This window comes from Thermobia domestica, chromosome 2 (genome assembly GCF_964235325.1).
Source record: "Thermobia domestica chromosome 2, izTheDome1.hap1.1, whole genome shotgun sequence".
Taxonomy (NCBI): domain Eukaryota; kingdom Metazoa; phylum Arthropoda; class Insecta; order Zygentoma; family Lepismatidae; genus Thermobia; species Thermobia domestica.
Window position 1 is genome coordinate 332,163,235 of NC_137455.1, and position 27,155 is coordinate 332,190,389.

At 35.8% G+C, this 27,155-nt stretch overlaps 1 protein-coding gene across 7 annotated transcripts in view; it reads right to left on the minus strand.

Moving 5' to 3' along the window:
* Positions 1–17,021: 17,021 nt before the first annotated feature.
* tmod (tropomodulin) overlaps positions 17,022–27,155 on the minus strand; it is a 190,578-nt gene continuing 180,444 nt past the window's right edge. For all 7 annotated transcript variants that reach the window (XM_081749120.1, XM_081749121.1, XM_081749119.1 and 4 more), the window contains one exon: positions 17,022–17,955. Coding sequence is in view for 1 of the 7 variants with exons in the window: in XM_081749119.1 (XP_081605245.1) it covers positions 17,879–17,955 (77 nt within the window). In the remaining 6 variants the exon portion in view is untranslated. The remainder of the gene's footprint in view (positions 17,956–27,155) is intronic.

Below are 27,155 nucleotides of genomic sequence, written 5' to 3' on the forward strand. Positions count from 1 at the left end.
GCTAATTCAAGATAGGAAGCATTGAACAGCCGTGAATGAACACGTGCCTTAAGTCATACGTCGTTCATGTTCATAGGTTAACTCGAAACTAAAGTGATATATTTCCAACGTAGCAAACTTCAAAACGCTACATGTTTGACATTCAAGATTCCTACTTTGTTAAAAACTTTTTTTTTTAAAACAAAATTATCAAAAACGAATACAAAATGCTATTTCAGTATATGAGATGGAGTGAAGGCAAAGGAAAAACTCAGTGTGATGATTGACATTACTTTTCCTTCACACATTTCTTGATATTCGGTGATTTTTTTTTAAAAAAAAAAAAGCACATCTGAGATTACTTTCCACTTCCAAATGGTTGCGGTACTTTGAATTTATTGAGGTCAACTTCGAAAAACCTGATTCACAAAGGTAAGCTGTTGAAAACTGAACAATATTTTTTAAGGCTTCTTTTGCCACTCTTGAGTAAACCGGCAGGAAACAAATCCAAAATTCTTTCAAGACGTTGACTGAAACAGTTCTTAGGTACCTAGATCGCATTTCAATTCAATTGATTCCTTCTGAAATTCATGTGGAAGTAAATCCAAATCAATGGTGAGAGGTGTTCTTGCTAGTTTGCATTCCAGTTTTTTTCACACAAGTCAGGAAAATATCGCTTGAATTCATCATGGACTAAGTCTAAGTGTGACTTGATAATCTACTCACATGGCTAGTCACACTCTTTATTGTCAAGAAGTTCATTTAATCGAGGAAAAGATGAAAAATTGGAGGTAGAAGCATTCAGACGGCGTTTCATAGTAGGGATCTTTTCCATAAAAACTCCTCACGTCATAAGAAGTTACTATGTTCGTATTTCGACCTTCGAATTTGAGATTAAGATGATTTAATATTTCATAAAAGTCAACAATATATGGAAGAGAAAATACAAATATATAATCAGTAAAAGAAGCATAAAGTTCATCTTTTCCTACATTTTTAACTTTTAGGAGAAGATAAAGTATAAAGTTCATCTTTACCTTTTAGGAAAAATATTTCCACATCTGACTTGAGCTCGTACATCCTACTTAACACATTACCTTTCAACAACTGACGAATTTCGGTATGGAAAAGTAAAGCTTTATATTCAGCACTAGGTCGTCAAACAAACCTTCAAAGACACGAGTATTCAGAGCACTTGACTTTAAAAAAATAACAACTTTGGTAGTCAAGGATAATGCTTGCTTCAGGTTTTCTGGTAAAGTTTTTGCAGCTAAAGCTTATCTGTGAATTGAACACAGCGAACCAATAATTGTAGGATTTATATCCTTTGCCAGCTTTATAAATCCAGACCGTCAACTTAACATTGCTGAAGCTCCATCAGTACATATTCCTACAACTCTGTCCCAAGACAAATCATTTTCAACAAAAATATTACCGATAAAAATGAAAAGAAAAAAAAAAAAACATCGAAACTTGCGTGATATCTCCATACTTGTTGAAAACAATATTTCTTCCACTAACTTCTTCATTTACGAACCGACAGTATACTATTAAATGACAACGATATGTCCGTGCAATCATCACACTGCAGTGCAAAAATAGATGTTATTTTATATTTTCAACTACCTGATCTTTTAAATCCAAGCCCATTTCATTAATTTTGGGTTTCACAGTATTGTTTGACAGCGATATTTTGTCAATTTTTTCTGGCTTTCTTCCCCAAGTACAATTTGGTTGCCTTAAGTATGCAAGGTTTGATAAGAGTCTCACCAGTAGTATGAGTTTTTTTTTATTATTTTATTGTATTTTTATTTTTTATTTTATTTTATTTTATTTTATTTTTTTAATCTTTGGCTGTTAGAAGAGAAAGTTTATATGATGCTTCCACCACTCTCATTTTGCTCGTGAAAGACTCCAGAGGAATCCAACTTTATACATTCAGCGAGTTCCTTTTCACAATAAAAAAATTCTTTAGGTTTGTCTTTGAGGGGTGAATGTACTGTTGACAAATGTCGTTCTAATCGGACGAGACAAGAGATCATCATTGCTAAGGAAAGCATAGGAAACAACTCACTATGGTAATTGAATACTATGGCAGTTAAATACCATCTATTTCAATGAACGTAAAACCATACTTGATGTAATTTTTACTATACAACTTTCTCTTTGAACTGGAAGATATTATTTTACTTCACATATATCCACTGCCACAAACGAGAAATTACGAAGTCAATACAACATTAACAATATCACAAAACAAACATCTCAGATCAAAACAGCGGCCTGAAAAATTAATGAAACGAACAATAGCTTGTGAATGGTTCCAATACTGCAGATGTAGATAGTCTGTTTTATGTTTGTTATTCAGAAGCACAATAGCGACACAACTGAAAGAGGAAACAGAGCCCGTTATCAATCAATCACTAATCAGCTTCAAACTAAGTATCGTAAGCTTTCCGTGCAGTAATATTTACCAACAGTCCCCAAAATAAATACTAAATACTGCTCTGCTCTCTTCTACATTACCAGCATCTCTTCGTTTTCAAAGCTGTTTAACAATTTTTTTTTTTTGGTAAAAAAGGGTTGTTGGTGTGTTTGAAAGTACTAAAAAAAATTAAAAGCGACAGTTAAACAATTTATAATTTATTTACAAGAAGTCAAGAATGTATACTAACATGATTTTTCTTATGGTTATTTAACATAGAAATATTATAAATATTGTAACAAAGAGGCGTTAAATTAAATATCATACAAACAGAAAATAACTATTGAATAAGAACTGCGGTTTCATAAAGACCAAATTTGGTGTTAATAATACTGCACCACAATGGTATGCAGAAGACTCGTTAGAAACAAATATAAACTGGTGAGAACAGGATATTATTATTATTATTATTATTATTATTATTATTATTATTATTATTATTATTATTATTATTATTATTATTATTATTATTATTATCGAAGATTTGAGAATCCAAATTTGTATCTGAAGTCGCAGAAAAGGTTAGCCAAAAATCACGTATGACCAACGAGCAGAAAGCACGGGGAGGAGGGGCGTGAAGTAATGTAAGCTTCATGAAGAAAGCGTCAGGTAAATAAAGTTGGGAACCACTGGTCTAAATAAACTATTTTCTGAGTGATTCAATTAATAATACAAAATGATCTTCTCTCTTCCAGAGAACATTTCTTTCTATTCAAGTACCGGTAGCTCAAATTCGGTGGTGACTCGAGCCCTGATCTTACCAATCGGTTGGTGTGCTAATTTAACTACCAGTGATAAGACCAGCTTTTCAGTATTTCGACGCGTTATTCTACAAACTTCTAGTGACCAACCATTTGCTCACGATCTGCAGATGTTATGGTGTCATTCTGTGACTGAATGTCATTATTTCTATAAATGTATTAAGTTCTAAGTAAGGCCGTTAGACAACAAAATTGTTTCAGATTTCATTGCAAATGGTCTTATTTATTGCTTCTATCCTAAGGCTGGAAGTAGGAAATGTATTAAGGTCTAAGTAACGCCACTTAACAAAATTATTTCCACTTCGAGTGCAGAAACCTTTCCTATGTTGCAAGTTTTTTGACCCAAAAAAAAAAAGTTAAATCAGTTTTGGAGTCAACAGATTTAAGTATTTCTGCCCTCAGTGCGAAAATATTTTCCCTTTGCTGCCATGTTATAAAAAATGTAACCCTAAGTGTAGTCCTAGATTGCCAAACTAAATTACCTATTACTATTCAATAGCGTTTTTTTTTTCCGGCTGGGAAACAGATCGTGAATGCCAATACATCTTTGCTATTCACAAAACCTAAGGTAATATCAGCATATATTAATAATATGGATAGTCAACGCCCTACCCGCACTAAAGTAATACCACTTCTTGTGACACCAACGAAGGCAGTGTCAGGTTTGGCCAAAGAAAAGATGGGTGACCGTTCGTACTTACCAGATGATGTTGCCATCGTGGCCTCTATCCAGCGTCGTGAAGACAATTGGGAGCTACTTGAAGCAAAGAAGAAGCGAACGCTGAGTTTCACATATATGAGTGCCACAAGCCGGTTGGTGTGCCCCAGCGCGATAAGAGATACTCTGCTAGGGTTTTTTTAAAGACAGATCATAGACTGTTAACTGGAAAAAACGAACACTTCTGATCAAGATACCAGGTGTGGATTGCCACATCTTTGCCGTGTATGCGAAGAATCTAATCGAGAAAAGTACAGAATGTAAATAGTTTCATCATTTCAAAGAGGACAACTTTGACTTGATTGATTTTTCACATTCAGGTAGATCACCGGGCTTTGATGAAGACCGTTCAAAGGCTTTAATCCATGTCAGCTAACCTGAGAATTGATAAATATGATGCACTGTTACCACTTCACCATCGTATGACATTTGTATTCCATAGGGAAGATTCAAATAAGTGAATCTATGGATTCCACGCTTTTAATGAAAACAAGATAAATCAGATATTGTCATCATTGCTTGCTTGTCATTTGTTGACTTGTATATTCCTTCCCAGCATTGTTACCAGTGACGAGAAATAGTGCTTTTCTGTCAATATAATAAATAAATAAATAAGTGTGTGACTAAGGCCTTAATGAAAACCTCCCTGTAAAAAAACTAGTTTCCTTATGCGTTTGGCGGAATAAAGAAGCCGTCGTGATTATGAATTATTTCCCACGAATTTTGCCATCATTGCTGATATTTGCTTCAACCCAACTCAGACGCCTTACGGTCGCAATTTAAGAAAAACGACCAGGATGACTCCATTAAGGTGCACACCATAGTGCGCTAACATGGTGGGACTACAAGGGAATAATTTATTTCGAGTTTGTTCCTATCGGTTATACCATCAATGCTGACCTTTACTCCAAACAGTTAAGAGCAGATATATGCTGTACTACGCCAACAATATCCTTCATTGATAAACCGAAAATGCACTCTGTTACAACAAGCTAACGTCAAACCACACTCTACTCGAAAAACACAACAACAAAAATAAATAAATAAAATAAAATAAAATCAGGAACTTGATTACATCGAACTGATGCCTAACCCAGCGTGTAATCGTGACCTTGCCCTTTAGAATTACTACCTGTTTCGGGTCAATGACGCACTTCCTGAAATTACGATGCTTTGCCAACTAACAATATGTTGAAACAGCAGTGACTGATTTCTATGTCCCTAAGGTCTCAATATGGGATCGAGGAACTGAAAGATAGTCCAACATGAGGCGCTATACTTTCAATATTAATCTGCTTTCATTATACTGTAATAAATGGAGGTATATTGTGTACCAGAATATTGGAAGAACTAAGATTATTATTGAATATTAACCTTGATTATTGAATATTCTGTCTGTCGGTAAGTCCTAGGCCTATTAAGGAGTTTTTTCTTAGGTTCGGGTCTGAAAATATTTCTTCCACGTTTCTCGATCCTCAGCTTCTTTTAACTTCTAATATTTTCTCCTATTTTTCAAATCATCGATCAGTTCTTATCTTTCTTCCCACTTTTTCCTTGCCTTCCATCTTTCCCTCTATAGCGGTATGAAGACAATTTCTTCGTGAGATGTGTCCAATCCAATTGGCCTTCCTATGAAGAATGCTGGCTGGCTAAAAGCCTCCTCTTTTCTCCATGTCTCACGGTTACGCATTGTAAGCTAAAGGGAACAGACGATTAATGGAAGTGATTGGCGTGAATCATTATGAAAGAACAGGAGCAATGAAAATGTGAGAAGAAACGGAAAAGTACGAGAAAACACAGGGATACGATGTTGTCCATCACGAATTCACTTGACCTGAGATAGAACCAGAGATTCCTCGCACTGAAAGTAAGAGTTCTACCACTGAGCCATCATATCCCCTATATTCAGGTTTATAACAACCGGATAAAATCGCTTCATGTTATTTTCACATTTGTGATATGCAAATCGACATATGATTCCCTATACTATGTCCATTGAGATTAGGATGGAGTATACTATATATTACAGTTTTATTTCGATTTTAAAAGCATAGACCTACCAGCAGGGCTGGATTAACCGATCTGGAGGCCCGGGGCTGGAAAAAATATGTGACCCCTGCTGATTTCACCTAATACATTTCTGTGAAAGTAGTTTAGGGAATATGTTTGGTCATATTTTATTTTATGATTATGATCGTATCTTCATGATTCTTTTTAGATAGCCAGTCTAATGAGATTTTGATCAAAGTGGAGGCCCCTATCCACCTGGAGGCCCGGGACTATAGCCCCTTTAAGCCCCCCCCCTTAATGCGGCCCTGCTTACCAGTTAGTATTATGCCCAACTGGTGGACAGCCATTTTGTTAATATTTTAAGTTGTTACCTTCTGCACAGAATGTAGCGTGTATGAAAGTTAATAAATTAGCGGAATATCATTGATAGAGTTTGTGAGTTACGAAAGAACTACTAGTAAGATATTTTACACTCCCTTCATAAAAAAAATAGGTATAAAGGGTGACGATTTTTTTTCCTGTATTATATCTGGGATATTCATTTTTATCGCATGTTTATTGTGGTGTGAGCTTTGGCGTACTATTTGAAGAATATTAGTGCTTCTATACCTATAATTTCCAACTGTACCCTTCAAACAGTCGACAGGCAATTTTTTAAGAAGTTTGGTCTACCAAAACTCTTTTATATATTTACCGTGTTTGCCCGTTCGAGCCAAAAAAAAAAAAAATACTACTTGATAGATTACTATCAATTTTGGGCAGGATGTAAAGAGTCAAAAGTTAGGAAAAATAGTTCATTGATGGGGGGGGGGGGTATTCAAACTGGAAGTGGCACAAAATCAACCTTTTCCGATTTTAACGTTGATCACTATAGAGCAAAAACTGTTAGCAAGGAGCGGATTCCTGCGTTCAATTAAGCGTTTCAAGAATACATTTCGTTTCCATCCGTAACTCTTTACAAAATTTGGAAGTAATTGAAATCCATCGGAACTTCCGGTTTCAATATTGATATATATATAGAGCAAAAATGACAAGAGGTAGTTTTTATATATATATATAAATTAATTTAGCGTTCCAAGAATAGGTACCATGTTCTCTCAATCCTCTATTCAAACTGGAAGTGGCAAAACTAACCACTTCCTGTTTTAACATTTAGTATAGTGTAAAAATAGTAATAGAAAACAAAAAGTGGTTTTAGGCAATCAATTAAGCATTTCAATATATTCCATTTCCACTCTTAATTTCTGTCTACTAAGCCCGGAAGTGATCGAAATTTACTACCATTTCCGGTTTTAATACTAATTGAGAAATATCACCCCATACAAATCAAACTCATTCACGTGGCACTGCTAGTTGATTTAAGTAGAAAGAAGTTCTTTTTTTTTTCTTTTCTTCTCTTCTTTCACCAATAAATAATATCAGAGCATACCTTTACGCTTGAAGCAGTGACACACAGAAACGGTAAGAGACAAGGAAGAAAGGAGCAAGATGTAAGCAGTGAACTAATAATCACTCATCCACGAATGGAGCACCTACAAAACCATCGATTCAGTTATTAATATTCTATTTGACTGTTCTTTATGTCTGTTTATCTAGTATACTGGGAATAGACGAAGTCAACTATGAGATCCTAGATTATCTAATTAAACATGACTATTCCACATTACTGACTGTTTATGGCTCGTGCATTTTTCTCCGTATTGCTTAAAGAATATCAAGAAAGTCAAAACAGAAAAACACAAAGCCTCAGATCAAAGCATGATGCTTTTATCACAATATGGATGTTTAACAGTTTCGCCTAATAACTAAACCTTTGGCTTCATCAAACATTGTCTCTGTATGTACTGTATCTGATGAAGCAAAAGATTTAGTTAGTTGGCGAAACTGTTACAGATTGATATTTTAATAAAAACGTGCTTTGCGCAGAGGCTGTGTGTTTTTCTCTTTTGCTTTAATAAAGCAAAGCTAACATGAACCAAATAGTTATTGGATTGATTCCTATGCTGAAAAGGAGGATTAATAAGTGGAAGTAATGTGTTTGATGAAGCCAAAAGTTGACAAAACTGTTACACGTCAGCTAACTAACATGTGAACTGGTATTTTAATAAAAACATTGTGATTGACTCAGAGGCTTTTTTCTATTTTGAATTACTAAAGCAAAGCTAACATGAAGATCACATATTGTGATGTTATGAAACATTATCTGTGGCTCACAAACTATTAGCTATGAATAATAAGGACCCAGTAATTAGTAACAAATGTAAATTAGTTGCCATGAACGTAAATGAGATTTGGAATAAAGCTTCAATACCAACATTATCTCACCAACAAGTAATTTACTTAATGAAGAATTATCGTTAAGATGTACTAAAACATTAACAAGTGTACGAAGCATTGCAAAAATGAAATTAAGATAAATCATTTCTTTAGCTTACTAAAATGAAACTTTTCGACACCTACGTATAAGTACGAGAAATACAGTTAGGTGCAAATGTAAAATTAAAATTTCTAAAACGATCAAAGGAAAAACGTGGCAGGATTCCTAAATGTGCAAATAGGCATTTAAAATAATATCTTAAAGACAAAAGGAAGGAAGTAAATAGCCTCTTTCCCAAATACATTCTATATTTCAGATAATATCTGAAACCAAATAAATAAGGTAAAAAACGAGAATACCGATAACGAATTTCGTTCAACATAAAGCTCAACACAGAAGTCACAACTTAGATTATACAATTATTTAACCTAATTGTTGCTGGCGATAGAACTGGTGTGTCTGACAAATCGGTCCTTATCATCGCTTTTGTCGTACTTCAGAATATTGCAACATTTCACATGCAGACTACGCTCGTTGAATTGTTCATTGTTAAAAAGGGGGTGTCATTTCACGATAATGAAATATATCTGCTTTTAAGAATGACTGATTTACTTGTAGATAGAGGTTAATTAAGGAGAGAGAGAGGCAGAAGCTACTAAAGAGTATGCAAGATAATCAGACAACAATCAATCCATTAACAATTCAGTTGGGCGGTTGCAATCTAGGAGAAAGAAGGAACTAATTTACAATGAAAAATTGTAGTCTACTTTGTACGATTAGTGAAACTTGATTCTCTGCGTATGTTTTAGATAAAGCGTTCAGTGCTTACAAATCACAAAAACAAAAAGTGTTGACGAGATAAAACAAAAAGTGAGTTAGGAAAATGTCATGCAGGACACACAGAATAGAATGCTTGCTCCACAGTGCCTCTTATCATGAAGCCTTGGGGTCACTCGAAAACTTTCGATACCGTGGTATTATCTATTTTTACATAATTGAAAAGATAATGGAAAAACAAAGAACTTTTGTAGGAGAAAGCTTTTCGTGTGGGGTACCATTTACAAAATGGCCACCACTTAACTGGGAGTTCTTGCATATTCCGATAACATCCAATTCTTATAAATTACTACCGGCTGAAAATAAACCTGACTTAGCAAAATTCAGATGACGCATCGAATGGAGCGCTCTTCTTGACCCATAGGGCTCCCTCATCATGGGGTCGGGGAAACAAACAAGAATTGTAAATACTAATATCGTTTGGTATATAATTGAATCATCGAAACGCAAACAACTTTTGTATGGTTTGTGTGTGTGTAATGCACCGTTTCATTTCGAATTCTCGTAGTCAGGTAAAACTAATAATTAAATAATGACCATTTCGTAAACGGTGCTTCCACGAATGACTCCCACAAAAGTTATTTGTTTTTCCATGATCTTCTCAATTGCCTATCAAATTACATACTTTACAATTTACAATTCTCGGATGGCCCCTTAGAGCTCCGTGAATCAAGCAGAGCAGTTCACTTGATATTTCTGACGTTTCCTATCCCAATTTTTGTTTTATTTGTTTATGAATAGTCCTTATTGATTTATAAGCATTGGGCATTTTACCTGATTCTGCAAAAAATCCCAGTTCAACGATGGCAATTTCGTAAACAGTGGTTCACACGAACAACTTTTCTTCCAACGAAAGGTATTATTTTCCATGGTCTTTTCAACAGTGTATTAAATTTTACATCTTGCCATGTAAAATTTTCGGGTTTAAACTTTCATAATGCAGTCTATTAGGTATCCTTCCATGACAGCCCCTTTGTTCTTTCCATACTACAGAACTTTTTTTTCATGACTACATTCTTCTGAATATTTCGAACTCTTTCCCAGTGACTGTAAACCGTGCATTATCATACCACTCCATCCTTGGTTCTAATAGAATATTTGAACGTGTTTCTTCTTCTCTTGAGCTTCCTCGTGGCTAAGCGGTTAACGTACATACCGTTGGAGTGGGAGGCTCGAGTTCGATTCTCAGCGAAAGCTTATATGGTTCGGGTCCTATGTTAAGCTGTAGGTCCACGTTTTATATAGCCTCGCTGCTGAAAGGGACACTAAATTCAAAATCAAATCAAATCTTCTATTCTTCTGTTGTGTATATTTCACTTTCCTATTACACGCTGTTATTATGCTGCGTAGATACACATTTTGGAAATCAAAACTCGCCAACTACCAATTCTGAAACACTCTGCTCCTCACGTCCGAAATCTTTTGAAAACATTTTCTAACAACCACATGTTGACCTAATGTTAACTACTCCTATAGCTTTTCCATGTTGGTTGATTAGAGCTTAGCGTCCCTTTTCAGCATTGCGGTTATATGAGACGTGAACCCTCAGTTTAATGTGGAATCAAACCCGCCGTAATGCTTCAAATTTCAAGGTTTTCCCGCCGAAAATCAAATCCGGTGCCCTGTGTCGTGTCGTACTTAGAGCATGTCATCATTCTAATTTCCAATTATTGCTTCCTACCCCATGTCGAATATTGTACACGGTTTTATTTATTTATTTATTTACTCGTAAGTGCACCAATCTGGCAGAATATCACTGAAAATCTCCAGATACAGACTATGCATATTTTGTAATAGTTTGCTGTAATAAATGTTTTATAAGTACGTTTCTTTTTCAGACACCACCTCTGTCTCTGAAAGATCGTAGCTACTATCACTATCGACATTAAGGTTATCTTGTTTATAGTTATTACTACTTTCAAGGGACACAGCGTTCTGCGACGGTGAAGTCTTGTTGGCGGCCACTTTGCTTCGAGGATTATCATTGATTTGCTAAAATGCTTGGGGCTACCATTGTCTTTCCAGTAACTGCTTGGGCTTACCATACGCAGTACCTTTGAATTTTGTCACTAGATGTCGCTGCTTGTCAGAAGTTAAACGTCGATTATGTAGACATTTATTGTTCTATACTGCAGTTACAATATCTCAAATATTTGAATTTTGTGGATTACCAGTACGTTGCCCTACGGGGCAGAATTAGAAACCAAATATAGTCAATTGATCCATAAAATTTCTATTTTCATATAAATGAAAACCAAATCGTCGTAAGTGTATGCTTTTATCTATGAAGAGCATTATATATATATATTACAAATTTCGATTTAGTAGTTATGTTGTTAGAATTGGGACCTAAATAATGACGAAATATTATAGAGAACAGAAAAAACTTCGGAGATATTTAGGAAAAACATATATGCTCTAAGGGAATGACATAGTAAGAACCGAACCGGTCTTGTTTAGTCTCTCCTGCAAAATTTGTAAAATGCTGGTTATCAAGTTCTTACCCTGAGCCCTTTATATATATATAAACTCGTCCCTTATGTATGGAAGCCGTACCGTTTCGTTTCCGCTAGCTCCTTTTTCTTGTTTAGCTTCAGTGCACACATGCCGCAATTTAGTACAAAAATGTAACCAACTAAACAACCTTTGTTAACAGCACAATTTTTCGTGCCAGATAAGGTTTTTATAATTAAACACGCTCAACTGTGTACAAAGGGCCCTAGAAGTTACAGAGAGAGCTATTTATTTGCCTACTCTCATTACTAAGGCAGAGAACTTAGATTAGAGATGGATATAAAACTTGACGTCAGAAAGATCTTTAAAACAAGAATTTTAGGAAAATGATCCAAAAATGGATCAAAAGATTGCGATCTTGGCTAATAATTAGTTTTTGGACCAGGGGCCACAACATTTTTGAACGGTTCCTAAATTGAGTTTTTCAAGTTTCGTATTTTCTACGGAATAAGCACATAATACTGAGTTAAGTGATAGTTTGGGTTTGGCTACATTTATATGTAGTTCTCCAGATACAGGGCCTACAAGAAAAAAATTGATTGAATATATTGGATCTTTTGATCCAAAAATATTTAAACTTTTTCAAAACTCTTCTACATTACGACCACAAATACCCATTAATCTCTATTATACGCGAACAAAATGAACAAATGTTCTCTGGAATAGTTATTGTTAATATATAATGAATTTGTGATATAAATCATTAATGATCCAAGGGATCAGTCTGTGAATCGCCATTTTCATGATAAAGAATAATGCGCCACCAGGTTCTGTGCAACATTTTTCGGAACAATGCTGGCGTTACAGGAGTGAAAGCTTGCCTCACAATATTTTTCAGGTAGTGTGTCGTAACGTCATTTTGCCACCCCCAGCACCCCTTTATGGATCTCCAGCACCAACAACTAGCAATAACGTATAGTTCAATAATGTAAATGAACGTATCTGCCATTGTTCACTTAATACGACCTGAAATACAAAGAAAAATATACGTTATCATCATGTACTTAGAGGTAATGGAACTGTGTGATCGGCGTGTATTATCTAGATTCGGTCTGATCTAGTCTTATTGAATTTCTATCAGTACCGATCTTCTGTATAAGTTATTAAGTGTAATACTGAAGTCGCTTACTGACACTGTGGATTAATTCTTTCCCAGTGCTGCTCTGGAATTACGACCTACTAAAATAATAAAATTTGACCAAAGCAACGCCTTATAATTAGTAATCTGTAATACAATTTCGGCAACATATAATTGCCTTCATCAGACACATTATAAAGATACAATGTAAGCCATTCCTAATAACCAATAAAATTCTCCATTTCATATATATATATTTTTTTTTAAATGAAGTAGAGATCTTAACGTTTAGAGATATGTTTGGCGTGGGAGACCTGGGTTCGACGTTAATCAGTAGGTCCACGTCTCATATAGCTTCGCTGCTGAAAGGGACACTGAACTAAAATCAACTCAACTTAACCTCCGTTATTTTGCCCTTACTTCGCACATTTTAATAGGCGCTCTTTAATCAGGCACGTTCGGGACCATGAGAATGCTGGATTATCGAACGTGAATACAGTTTTAACACGAATACCGAAGGTAAATCACTATAGGTCAGTATAGATTCAAACATGTAAGTTCGGAAAGTAATCTCCGATTGGTCACTGTGCGTGAAGTAATGAGAGGAGCGCTACCATCTTTGCACAGACGTGCGCGGTAGATCAATCTGCATCCAGCCGTAGTAGAAGTGAAAGTTGTCTGATCACTAGTTCCACTTTTGTAGCGTCTCAAAATGTGTGCTTGAATTGAAAACCACGCCAAGAGCGAGTTGCGGACTGTTATACGTTTTCTTACGGCAAAACAATGTTCGGCAGTAGCTATTCATCGGGAACTTTGTGTCGTGTATGGACTATGTTGTAAAGGCCTGGAAAAAAACGGAAATTTTGGGTAAAAAAACAATTTTTTACCGTTTTTTCCCCGAGCTTGGAAAAAACGGAAAAATCGGGAAAAATTGAAATTTTCGAATATTTTACTACATTATGCTTTTAAAATGAAAACTATTATATATTTACTAGTTTACAGTTAAGATCATTGAGTAGTTACGTTTCTTGCATTACAATAGGGGAATTTTGTGGCAACAAATATATTTCCACCGCTCCTTTAAAGTTAACACCGTGTAGGATATGGCTACAAAAGATACTAAAATAAAGGGTGGTCCAACTACAATGCACGATGTTAATTATGTGTCACACCGTAACGTCAAGGTTTTTGCCCAACTTAATTTGAGATTTCTTTGTTTCAGGGTTTGGCAAATTCAACCATGGAGAGGTACACAATTGAGCAACGCGTGAAGATTATTGAAGCCTTTTACGAAAATGGACGTTCAAATCAAAATGCATTTCGTGCACTTCGTGATGTTTTTGGTCAGCATAATCGACCAAATGTGTCAACAATCGGGAGAATTGTGCGCAAATTTCAGAAAACAGGGTCTGTAGGAAATGCGAAGACAGCTGTGCATGCTCGGCAAGTTCGTTCTGCGGAAAACATTGCTGCTGTTCGCGATAGTGTGGCAGAAGAGCCGTCAACCTCGACTCGTCGTCGTGTCCAACAATTGAACATCTCACGAACATCACTGATGCGAATTTTGAAGAAAGATTTGAATTTACACGCTTACAAGGTTCAATTGACTCAAGAGCTGAAGCCTACTGACCGTTTTCAGCGTCGTCAATACGCCGAATGGTTGGTTGAACAGACACAAGTGAATGGTGACTTCACAAAGAAAATCATCTTCAGCGACAAGGCACACTTTCACCTCAGTGGATTCGTTAACAAGCAGAATTGCCGCATTTGGGCAACTGAGAATCCACGAGTGATTGTTGAAAAGCCGATGTATCCACAAAGAGTGACTCTTTAGTGCGGGTTATGGGCTGGCGGCATCATCGGGCCGTACTTTTTTGAAAATGAGGTCGGTCAAGCAGTTACCGTGACTGGTGTTCGCTATAGTGAGATGATAACGGACTTCTTGTGGCCAGAAATTGAGGATATGGACCTGGACGATATGTGGTTCCAACAGGATGGTGCCACGTGCCACACAGCCAACGGAACATTGGCTCTTTTACGCGAAAAATTCAGTGGCCGTGTAGTCTCACGTGGTGGCGATGTTAACTGGCCGCCACGATCATGTGATTTGACACCATTGGACTTTTTTCTGTGGGGATATTTAAAAGAAAAAGTGTACGTCAGTAAGCCAAGAACAATTCAAGAGCTAAAGGATGCGATAATTCGGCACATTAACGATATTGAACCTCAATTAATGTAGGTCCACCTTTCTCCAGGGAACATGGTAGCAGACAGTGGTTTCACTATAGGTGTTACCACAGTGTCCTGGTACACCTTGGCAGATGTTTTAACACCTTTTTCGCAAAAATGCAGCTGAGTTGTGAATGAGCAGCTCACTCCCCACCAAACTATCACTGAAGCAGGATGATGTGCCCTCTGAACCCTTGTAGCTGCCTCAGCAGCTGCAGTAGATGACGTGACATACACACGGTCATTTTGGGCGTTGTAGGCCTGCTCAATTGTGAACACCTTTTCGTCAGTGAACAGAATCTTTCTGTGCAGATTGTTGGCATAACGCCGCAACAGTCTCTTTGATTTAAGGACCCTCTGGACATTAATGTTTCGGTCAGAAAGTGACCAGTCCGCCTGTTATATGTCCGTAGATGTAGGTCACTCCTGAGCACACGAGACATGGAATTTCTGTTGATGTTCATCTCAGCAGCCATCACACTTTGTGTTCGAACAGGATTTCTTCGAATTCTTGCTGCGACTGCTTTCTGGACCTGCGGGCTTCGTACCGTTCGTGGTCTGCCATTCCTTGCGCGGTGTATCGCTGTATGGCGCGATACACGAATCTCTTGCTAATTTGTAGGGGTTTCAAGAGGTTGAAAATCTCACCTGTTGTCTTCCCGATCTTGTGTAGTGCAATTACTGCTACACGATTTTCGTAATCGCTCCACTCCATCAGAACTCAGTACAATATCAATGTATGTCATGAACAGTCGAACACACACTACATGCATCTTCCGCTTTATACACATGGCAGCACTGTGCCACTCTGGATGCCTACAGCGCTACTCCAAACTTTGTAACAGTATTTGTGATATAACTAGATATATTGTCGGAACTGTCACACAGAATAGTCATTATAAAGAGGTTGTGGGAGCATGGTGCTTTAGTGGTACAGTTCTCACCTCTGTTAACGTGGGCACCCCAGTTCGATCCCCAGCCAAACAAGTTTGTGGTAGACAACATCGTGTCCGTGAGTTTTCTCGGGGTACTCCCGTTTCTTTCCACATTCTCATTCTACCAGTTCTTCCATAATCACTCATTTGCCTTAATCATCCGTCTCCCTTAGCCTAAAGGGCACAATCATGGGACGTTACATTAAAAGACTTCATTTTATTTCAGTAAGTGGTTTCTTTGGTCAGATTTTACTTTTATTTCATTAATTCTTTATTAACAAAACTGAAATATGTTTACTAACATGATTACTTACTTCTTTACTAAAGTATATACTGAAGTATACTCTTTGTACTTCACAAATCATAACCTTATCTGTACTATCTATTAACTATATAATCTAAAATTTTCTGATATATATTAGCTGAACCTACGCTCTCTACACAGCGCATACACAGATGAACATGAATCTCCTTGTCATTTCTTACATCTGTACATGTTCCTTTACAGACACAAGTGAAGAATGTCTTGATAAAAATCGGCAAGAGGTATTATAAAGAGGAGATTTTTTTCGATTATTTTTTCAATATCTCGCACCGTTTGCAAGATTTGAGCCTACTTCCGGTTGGAGTTTCTAATTCATGTATGATCAGTGCTTTTTTCTTCTTCCATGCAGTATGTATTAAGTAAATATATTACACATACAGTCAGTGATATATGGTGTTCATTGAGCAAAACACTCCAAACAATAAAGATTCATCTTAGATTGTATAAATGGTTATGCTTCGTTTTTCATCATCATTTGACCATGAAACAAACGCCGGAGAGATATGAACCCCATATACAAATGTGTCGTGTTGGAATGTATAACTTGCAGGACATGATGCTTTATATTTTAAAATTTCAATACTTCCAGTGTACCCCTAAAAAATGTAATAAAGAAATAACGGCCATTTTTTTTAAAAATATATATATATATTCAATTAGAACTGAACAATCTACACAAAAATTTGCAATTGATCAACGAAATGGTATCTTTCTAGAGCTTGTGGTTTCGAAGATATCATTGTGAAAAGAACTGGCCACAAACATTTAAACTTTTCTTGACTACAAACATATATAAAAGTATTTTAATATATAGATAAATCACACACTAAAAATATAGTTTTATATTATATTTATTTGCATAGTAAGTGTAAGAAGCAATATGATACATGTGAAGTATATTTGTTTATTTACTACAAGTGGCTGTATTTAGACGACGGTTTTGCCATTAATATTAATTACCTATACGTTTTCGTTTTGCATGTCACTCTACAGGTCTTTTATTACGATACTTTGAAACATAACTATGTGCACATTGTAGCAAGGTTATTCAGAATCTATTTTTGCCCCCACAATATGTACAGATTAGTTTATACATAATTATATAATTATTTATTCTTTGCAAAAATTAACAACAATTACTTACAAACTTGTACATAGTACAATGCTGACATATGATTGCTGATTTTAAAACAATCCAGCTATATTAGTAGTCTTGCAAGAATTTATACAACATAAAATTATCAATATTCTTTCGTATTTCGTGTTTCCTAAAATGCATAAAAACAAAGTTCTAGCCTAGTAAAAACACTTGTCTCACGTGGGACTGATGAATTCCCTCAACTGTAACACCACAAGATGTATGAAAAAAAAAAAAAAAAAAAAAGGCAGAAATATTCTGCCAGCCATAAAGCCAAAGCTCTTCAGTACAACTGACACACTCAAAACACATGGAAATGCATGTGCTCCTTCGCACACGGATGCCCACAAAATACATACATACATACATTGATTAACTTGAAGAAAGAATGTAAATCTGCGTAGTTCCTTTTTCAACATTTTTGGCAGTAGTAGATGTGCACTTGTGACATGATACACCAAGAACAGCCTTCCACACACGTTTCACAAAAAGAAGTTGGGGACTTTTAGATAGGTAGGAATCACGCAGTCAATCAATATCCTAATGGTGCACTCAAATTTTTTTATTGCTTTCCAGCACCCAACCAAACGTGATATTGCGTGACATCCGACCAATTCGACGTAAACGACCTAAAAAATAAGATATGAATATTACTAATACACACATTAAAACAGTAATATCCAATTCCACACAAGTCCAGTGTTTTTAATAACTTCTTTAATAAGTACCTAATGGCAACGATTATCTTCCACTACACCTAACATTATTTTATTAACGAACACTTTCGAAAATTCTTTAAGACGCTAACATTATTACCAGGTATGCATCTTGCTTTAGTCTTTTGTTATTTTCGTCCAGCCTTTCTTCTACTTGCTATTTCAATAAACACTCACGCAAATATTACGAAGCAAGCGCACCTATAGCACTCTTCTACTTCAACATACACATAATTTCTATCACACGCCACTTGAATTTTACGAGAAGGTCGTCAATCCCACATATTTAAAAATCTGTAAACACATTTTAGTCCTAGCTATGCGCACTACATATATGACAAGCTGTTACCATGAATAGAGGCTCAAATTAAGCTTAAACAATGTTTGTACTTCTGTATTGTAAAAAATGTGTATGTTTTGGCGTATGTTTCTTGTACGTATATCTTTTTGCTAACTAAACATCACATAAAAGTTAAGTTTCCTCTTACACCCTGTTAAAATACAATAATTAAAGTACACAATTTTTAAAACGGTGCCTTAAAAAGAAAATTTATTCTCTTCCTCTCTTATCTTTCATAACCCTCTGTATATTCACTATTTAGAACTTTTACCAAATAAACAAGAGATGCAAATCATTGACAACCACTGTACTAAATTCCTATGGAATATAGAGTCAATTGTTGATGACTACCGCATTGACAATAACTTCTTCTCCTATATAATGTTCAGCAAACACCTTTCCGATCTTTCCTGCCAATACTATGGATCTGCAATGTTATGAATTCTCCAAATAGGTTTGTACTTGAATTACCAATAACAAAAGCGACTAGCTACACTACCACTGGGAAGTTTTCAAGCACCCCGAATTTTTGTGAATATTTACTGTGAACTTATTATTTTGGCACGAAAGCATTGCCACCGGGTGTCACTCTTGCCTAAAGCATAAACTTGATGACAGTTGAATTAAAATCTGAGAAGTACAGCAGATGATATATCTAATTATAATTCTCAAAATTGAAACCAAAGAAAGACAATTTCATACAGATATCACATAGTAGAAACAAAAATGTGGAAGTCGGGACAACATACTAGTTTTTTTGAAAGATGTAGACATAGGGGAGGGGGTCAATGCAATGACAAATTTGAAAGAAAAAGCAGTTTCCAAAATCTGCAGTTATTTATACCTTACTGATATATGTTTACGACAGCCAATATACGGTCTTCTGTGCTTAATTGTTGCTCAATCAGACCGGATATTTAGTCCTCGTCGTTCCTATTTCAATGAGCAACAATGGGGCATACGAAACACCATAGTAAACATTCTTCAAAAGTATATTACTTTTGGCTTTTTTAATGTTAGCATATCAACAATGTATAAAGAATGCTAAGATCGTCGAATCATAGCACTAACAAAATGTACCCACGCTTGCATAAATTTCTAATAGCACTTTTTATAGTAATTTGAGGACGCTGAAACCAAAGAAATTATTTTAAAACTTATTCGTCCATGACGTCACGGAAAAAAAATGACCTCAAAGTGCAGTCCTTGAAGTACCGCTTATATCAACAGTAAAACTGCTCACTTAGATGCACTTCAAATTGAACTTTTTACACTCATTTGAGAGTACTAAATTCAATGGAACTGTTCTTAAATGTATCCGTTTATGAAGTCATACGAAAAATGACTTCAAAGTTGGGATATACATATTTGCTTTATTGGTCATAAAGACAAAAATCATTCCATATGTCATACTACAAATCCCATATATACTTAACATACATATCGTATTATTACTTAATCATATACAGACACTATTTCTTAATAAAAAGTATTGCAAGTGCAATTCGAAATGTATCCAAGCATGGGCACTTTTACTATTGGTATACACTATACTTCAAAAACTCTTAAGATCATTTTCCTAGTGACGTCATGGATGGGTAAGTTTAAAAATACTTCATCATCCTCAAATTAGTGTAAAAGGTGTAATTAAAAGTATCCAAGTGTGGGTACTTTTACTACTGACATAAGCGGTACTTCAAAGACTCCAACCTTGAGGTCATTTTCTCGTAACGTCATGGATGGATAAGTTTAAAACTAATTCCTTTGGATTCAGAGTCCTCAAATCAATAAAAAAACGCAATTAGAAATGTATTTAAGCGTAGGCACATTTTACTAGTGGCATAATCGAATGTTCTTTGGAAAACTGCTTTTTTCTTCAAATTTCTGACACTTTATTTACCCCTATGTATAGATCTTTCAAATAAAACTAATATGTTGCCTTGACTTTCACTTAAAAAAAAAAAAAAAAAAAAAAAAAAACAACTGCAATATCTATATCAAACTGTCTTTCATTGGTTTCAATTTTAAGAATTATGATTAGTCATATTATCTGCAGTACTTCTCAGATGTTGATTCAACTGTTGTCAAATTTCATGCTTATTCACGAGAAACTGACACACGATGGCAATGATATCGTGCCAAAATAATAGATTCACAGAAGATGTTCACAAAAAATTTCCAGGTACTCGAAAACTTTTGAGTGGTAGTATATATACCAGATCCCTTCAAACGAAGTATTGAAATGGCCCTCCCCGCTGGTCTAGTGGATAGCGCGTGCACCACAAGTGTACGTGATCCGAATTTCGATTCCCGATCGAAGAGCATTAAAGACTTAACGCATTGCGATGGTTTAGATTCCACCTTAAACTAGATTTATATCTCATATATATAGCCTCGGTGCTCAAAAAGGATGCTAAACTTCAACAAACACTAATGCTCACTAATGCTGCATAAAATACTTGAAACGAAAGATACGTGTGTGTTATAGTTTACTGAATACTTTGTAATCCAGTGCTCTGATACTTCGTTTCTTATTTTATTGTTTGTTTGTTTGTGGATTTTTAGCGTCCCTTTTCAGCACCGAGGCTATACGATACACGGACCTACAGTTCAGGGTGAAATCTAAACCACTATAACACATCTTATTTTCTCCATCGGTGTTCGGACCCGGAACCACCAAAAGAGAGCGCTACCCACTAGACTAGCGGGAAGAGCTGTTTCGTATTTTATGATTGAACTCCCTGACGAAAGGCTTAGCCAACATTAGATTCCAACGTCAATTCTTCTGGCTTTGTAGTTTGGATTTCACCACCACTCAATTCAAGTGGCTCCCCAACTACCTCACTGCTCCGGAAATTTTGTACTCCTTTCCTATACAAGTGAATTCAAAATCATGGATACAAAGGCCGCAAGCTATTCATTCTACTACACAAAAATACCAAATTCCTGACAGCTACGGATCCAAAACTGAGATACTGATTCTTTTATTACTTGAAAAATTATAAATACGGTACAGTAACTATGGTGCCTTCTCAACTCTTCACATTACATAAATCAGACATTTAATATCTATGTACGAAATGAAGAGTAAGTTTAATGCTTATATACTATATGGTTTCTCTTTAAGAAGAAGCAGCAATGGATACAACAAATATGGATTAAGACCTTCAATTTAACGTGGGCAATAAATACTTTTCATTATATATCTCAGGTCTACGGATAATATTTTTTAAAAGAGAGAAAAATTGAAGCACAATAGCTCAATGTAAGAGACAGATATGTTAATGGAGCTGTACCGATGGAAGCTTCAAGGGTTGAACGGATTCTAATGTTACTTAAAGCTGTAATTTTGTTGTATTAATCGATTTCCTCATGGAGTTTCCGATTATTGTTATATTAAATTTAAACTTAAATATGTCTATAAAGCATCCACCGGCACAACTAAATTTACGCATCTTTCGTTTACATTGAACTATCGTGTCATTCTTCCCAAAGAATTTTATAGACCCAATATATACACATATATAGGGTATTTCAAAACAACACCGACAACTTTAGGGAGGTGATTCCTGACATCAAGATAAGATAAAAAGTATAAACCAACCTGGATGCACAAATGCTTCTTTTGGGAGTTATAGGCTGCCGAAAACATGAGAAAATGAACTTTAAAAGATGCATAGTTCCAAAACTATAGGACCTACCGTAGTCGGGTCAAGACTTCACTTGGGAACTAGTATGTGACTTATCAAAATATCCATGTTTCAGAATTCTGCGGTACTTCCGCAATAATTTTTATAGAGGTAGTTGGTGAGTACTTCAAACTATATGTCCGTAACCAAACTCCCTCTATAAAATTTGTTGCATATCTTAGAATTCTGAAACATGTATTTTTGGATAGCACACATATTAGTTCCTAAGTGAAGTCTTGACTCGACTACTATGCTAGATCCCATAGTTTTGGAGCTATGGACCTTTAAAGTTCATTTTCTCATGTTTTCGGTAGCCTATAACTCTGAAAGGAAGCATTGAATTGAATTTCAGTTTAGCGTCCCTTTCAGCAGCGAGGCTATATGAGACGTGGACCTACTGATTAACGTGGAATCCGAACCACATGAGCTCCCGCCGGGAATCGAACCCGGGTCTCCCGCTCTGAAAGGAAGCATTTGTGCATCTAGGTTGGTTTATACTTTTTGTCTTATCTTGGTGTCAGGAATCACCTCCCAAACTTGTCGTGTTGTTTTGAAATATCCTGTATATATAAAATGAAAAGCCCATGTTATATTGACGCTCTTAAGAGCCTGCCTTACTAAAAATAATACAAAATTTATTATTTTTCTTTTGCTTGATTATTCATCAGTGAGAGGAGATAATGAAATGCAAGTCACCACAATCATAGATAATGCTATTCTACAACAGAAAATATGGACCTGAAGAATGTTCAGTGTTGCCATCCATAGAAATTACAGTGTTGCCAGAAAAACAATTTCCCTAAAATCTAAGTTAAGACAGCGAGTAGAGGAACAAACTCAACTGCATTTGGTTACTTATCATGTCTTTTTGGTTTCCTGTGAACTACTTTTTAAATAATAGTTTTATTTAGTTTGTAATAAACAAAATATTTTTAACATACAGTTATTAAAACTAAATAATAATGTTAATTAAAAAGCAGTTCACAAGAAACCAAAACAACATGATACGTAATCAAATGCAGTTGAGTTCATTCCTCTACTCGCTGTCTTAATTCAGATTTTAGGGAAATTGTTTTTCTGGCAACACTGTAATTTCTATGGATTGCAACACTGAACATGCTTCAGGTTCATATTTTCTGTTGTAGAATAGCATTATCTATGATTGTGGTGACTTGCATTGCATTATCTCCTTTCACTGATGAATAATCAAGCAAAAGAAAAATGGTAAATTTTGTATTATTTTTAGTAAGGCAGGCTCTTAATCCATATTTGCTGGTCCACTTGCATTCTCTCTAAACGATAGCTCTTTGCAGCAATTTAGTATGCTAATTCCTCTTGGAACAAATACGGTTTTAGTACTACCATACACAAGTAGTCTAAACAATTTATCATACGAAATCATTTAACTGGATTTATAAGACATACATAAGACACAACAGACAAAGATATCACCTTTCTAAATAATGTTTTCATCTACGATGACTCTCAAGCCCAAAGTTCTCTTATCGCTCACTTTCTTTCTTGTGGATCACTTTCAAGCCAACCGTTATCACATGTAGCTATACATGGGCATCTACAAATAACATCACTAAATTTTGGGAGATGATGACTTATTTCAAATGAACGAAAAAAAAAGCATTGGGCAAAGGGAGATCAGGAACTAGAAACCTGTCCAAATATTCGTGACATTTTAAAACGCAGAAGAAAGAAATGAATAGAAAAATATTTTAAAAATACACATATTGTCTATTGCAAGATAAATGAGAAAACTGGATGCATGTATATTATAGAATCAATTCATGCCGTAATATCTGAAAAAAGGATGCGTAAACAACTTTCAAACTTTCTTTTAAGAAAGGAAGGATATATTCCTACTGTATTTCTGGAATGGTTTACAAGTATGTCTTCATTGAATTGATTCTCTGACTACTATTTCCCTCGCCTGGCATTTAACCGCCGTTCGTACAGCCATTAATTTCAAAGATGAACTACACTCCTTTATAGTGCATGAAGGATTCAATTATGACTAGCCAGATGGTATACGTTCAATTTAATGACCATCGTAACGACTCCCAACACCGTTATTCCTGGCAATTTTGATCGGAGTTTGCTCCTTCTTAACTGAAGTAGTTTCTAATATCTCTCTTAACAATGAACATTAAGGATCTGGTTATACGGCAGCATATTTCAAGGTTAAAATTAAAAATTCTTATTATGTTTTGGCACACTTCAAGACTTAAACGAAGCTAAAAAGTGGTGCAAGATTGTAACGTTAGAACGTCTATTACTCTACACGATAACTCTTAGAACGAAAGCGAATTCTTGAATGCTGCTTTTTGCAGTAGATAGCTACAGCGATTATCTGAGCAGAGTTCGTTCACGGAGTCAATCCGGTAACATCTTCATGGATAACGGTAACTTTAACTGTGGCTACCATATCCCATTTTCTACTATGAAGAGAATTATCGTATAATGCTAGAAGTTAGATATTACACCGTTTGATGGCAGCAAACATCCTCCAGCGGTTGACATCTACCGGATGAAACTGAAATTTCTAGACGTGAATTTCTTTAAAGTCTTTAAGCAGTTTGGTGTTAGAAATCACCTCCCAGAATTCTATGATGATGTTAGTTGCCTGTATAACATTTTTTTTTTTTCGTTCCTTTTGCCAAAAGACACTAACAGAATGTAGATCAACATATAAAGAAACTACCTTGCACTTTAGGAATATCAAACTAAGAAATTTCGAGAACTGACGTCAAAGAAACACAAAACAACAACAACAACGATGCAGACCGGTAGCTAGCCCGAAAGTGTAGGGAGGGCAGCAAAATTTCAGGGGGGGGGGGAGTCCGGCCCCCTTAGACCCCCTGGATACGGGCCTGCAACGATATACTCTACTTCATTTGCACTTTATATACTCTTCTGGCCTATCTTTCCAATTTTATTCTAAAATAAAAAGAAGCATCAATTTTCTTATGTTATTTAAGGATATACAAGGAGTGCTGATAAAGATTGAGCCTTACCAAGAAAAAAGTTAGCTAGAAAGTTGAAATTAGCAGGGTATATAGAGCAGGATCTGTATAGACTATGTTGCAAAATGCAATGTTCTATGATATTAACATCCTTTTCTTTTTCATTTCAGAAGTAAACATCGCTGGACCTCCAGCAAACTTCAATTCAGATGGGCATAAGACCGTCATGAAGTTTCTCTTTCTACAAGGGAAAGGTGCGACGCAGACCTACGATCGATGAAATGAAACAAGCTTTGGGGGACCGTGGGCCGTCATATGCAACTGTTAAACGCTGGATGGTAAACTTCAGAACTGACCATTTTGATGCTGAAAGTGCGAAACCCAGTGGCAGGCCTGTTTCTGTGTCTGTTCCGAAAATATTCAAGCCATCCAGGACATTATAATGGAAGATCGTCTAGTATCAGTCAAAAGGATTGCTATATGTTTGGGCATATCACGTAAAAGAGTTGTACCATTATTCATAACGATCCGGATATGAGGAAGGTTGCAGCAAAGTGGATCCCCAAACTTCTGACGAAGGAACAAAAGCAGGAAAGAGTTAAACTTTGAGGACAGTCTTGGAGCATTTTACAAGAAGTGAGGTTGGTTTTCTGAAGAAACTCGTAACTGGTGATGAGACATGGATCTATTGTTATGATTCCGAGACTAAAGAACAGTCTAAGGAATGGAGGCACAGTTTTCCCCGACCAAAGAAGTGCTGTGTGCAGAGGTCTGCATAGAAACAAATGGCGACAATCTTTTGGGATAAGGACGGAGTTCTGTAGGTAGACTATCTTCCAGTGGGTGCAACCATTACTGCAGTATATTACTGTGGTCTTTTGAGGAAGTTGCGCGAAAATATCAAGGATACACGTCGTGGTAAGATCTCCAAAGGTCTCCTCACACACGGTATCTGAAACACAGAACACATTGACCACCCTAGGCTTTCATGTTGCCTCATCCCCCTTATTTGCTCGACCTAGACCCATCCGGTTATCATCTGTACCCGAATCTCAAAAAAACATCTCAAAGGTCACCGTTTGCAGTGTGTTCAAGCGGCAACTGATGCTACAGATGAATTGTTATAGCAGCAAACAAAATGCTTCCATTTACGAAGACTTAAAAAGTTGCAGGACAGATGTGCAAATGCATTGATCAACTAAGGGAATATGTGGAATAGTGTCGGAGTTTCAGCTTCCTAGCTCATTTTTTTCTAGGTAAGGCTTAATCTTTATCAGCATCCCCTCGTATTCAACTTATTTTTACTAAAGTGTCTATAGACATTAATTCGCATCGTTTACATTACATGCAGAGAACCTAAAGCAAAATGATCTACGCTTGTTTGAACACTGAAATACAAATATTATTAAGCAACTCAAATTACTGATTAACAGAAAGAGCGTCTGCTGCACAATATACAAATATAAGCGTTTTATCATAGGCAACTGGCTGGTCTCTCAAACTGTATACTGTTAGTAAGCGCATGCCTGTTTTCTTAGCTCATCTACAAAGTCAGACAATGGTTTATTTTCCACGACAGTCTGTGAAGCTTTCTTTTTATTGCACCGTACTGACATAAGCACCATGAATTAGTTAAAATGCTACCACTTCCTTCACCAAACAAATATATTTTAATTATATTGTTAAGAACTGTTTCCACAGAATCAGTAATATCTTAGATATTACTGCTGATAAAATCTTCCTATATATATATATAGTAATGGACAAAGTAATAGCAACTCCATCTAATTTTATGCGTTTAAAAGGTTTAATAAGTTTTCTACGTAAGTAAGCATGAAAATATAATGAAAATTCAAAATCAATTTAAAGGAAATTTTATGCAGAATGCATATTAAGTTACAGAAGTTATCTATATCTGCAACAATAGGTAATACTTTACAAAATGTGACGTAAATAAAACACAAATCAGCCTTCCCGGGTGTTCATTTCATGATCAACCTAGTCTACTTTACTGTGAGGTCCGTGCTCGACTATTTAATCAACCCTTCAATCGTGCAGTATCATTGTTTTATCCATTCTCATTGTGCAAGCGTTCCAGATTACGCAGAT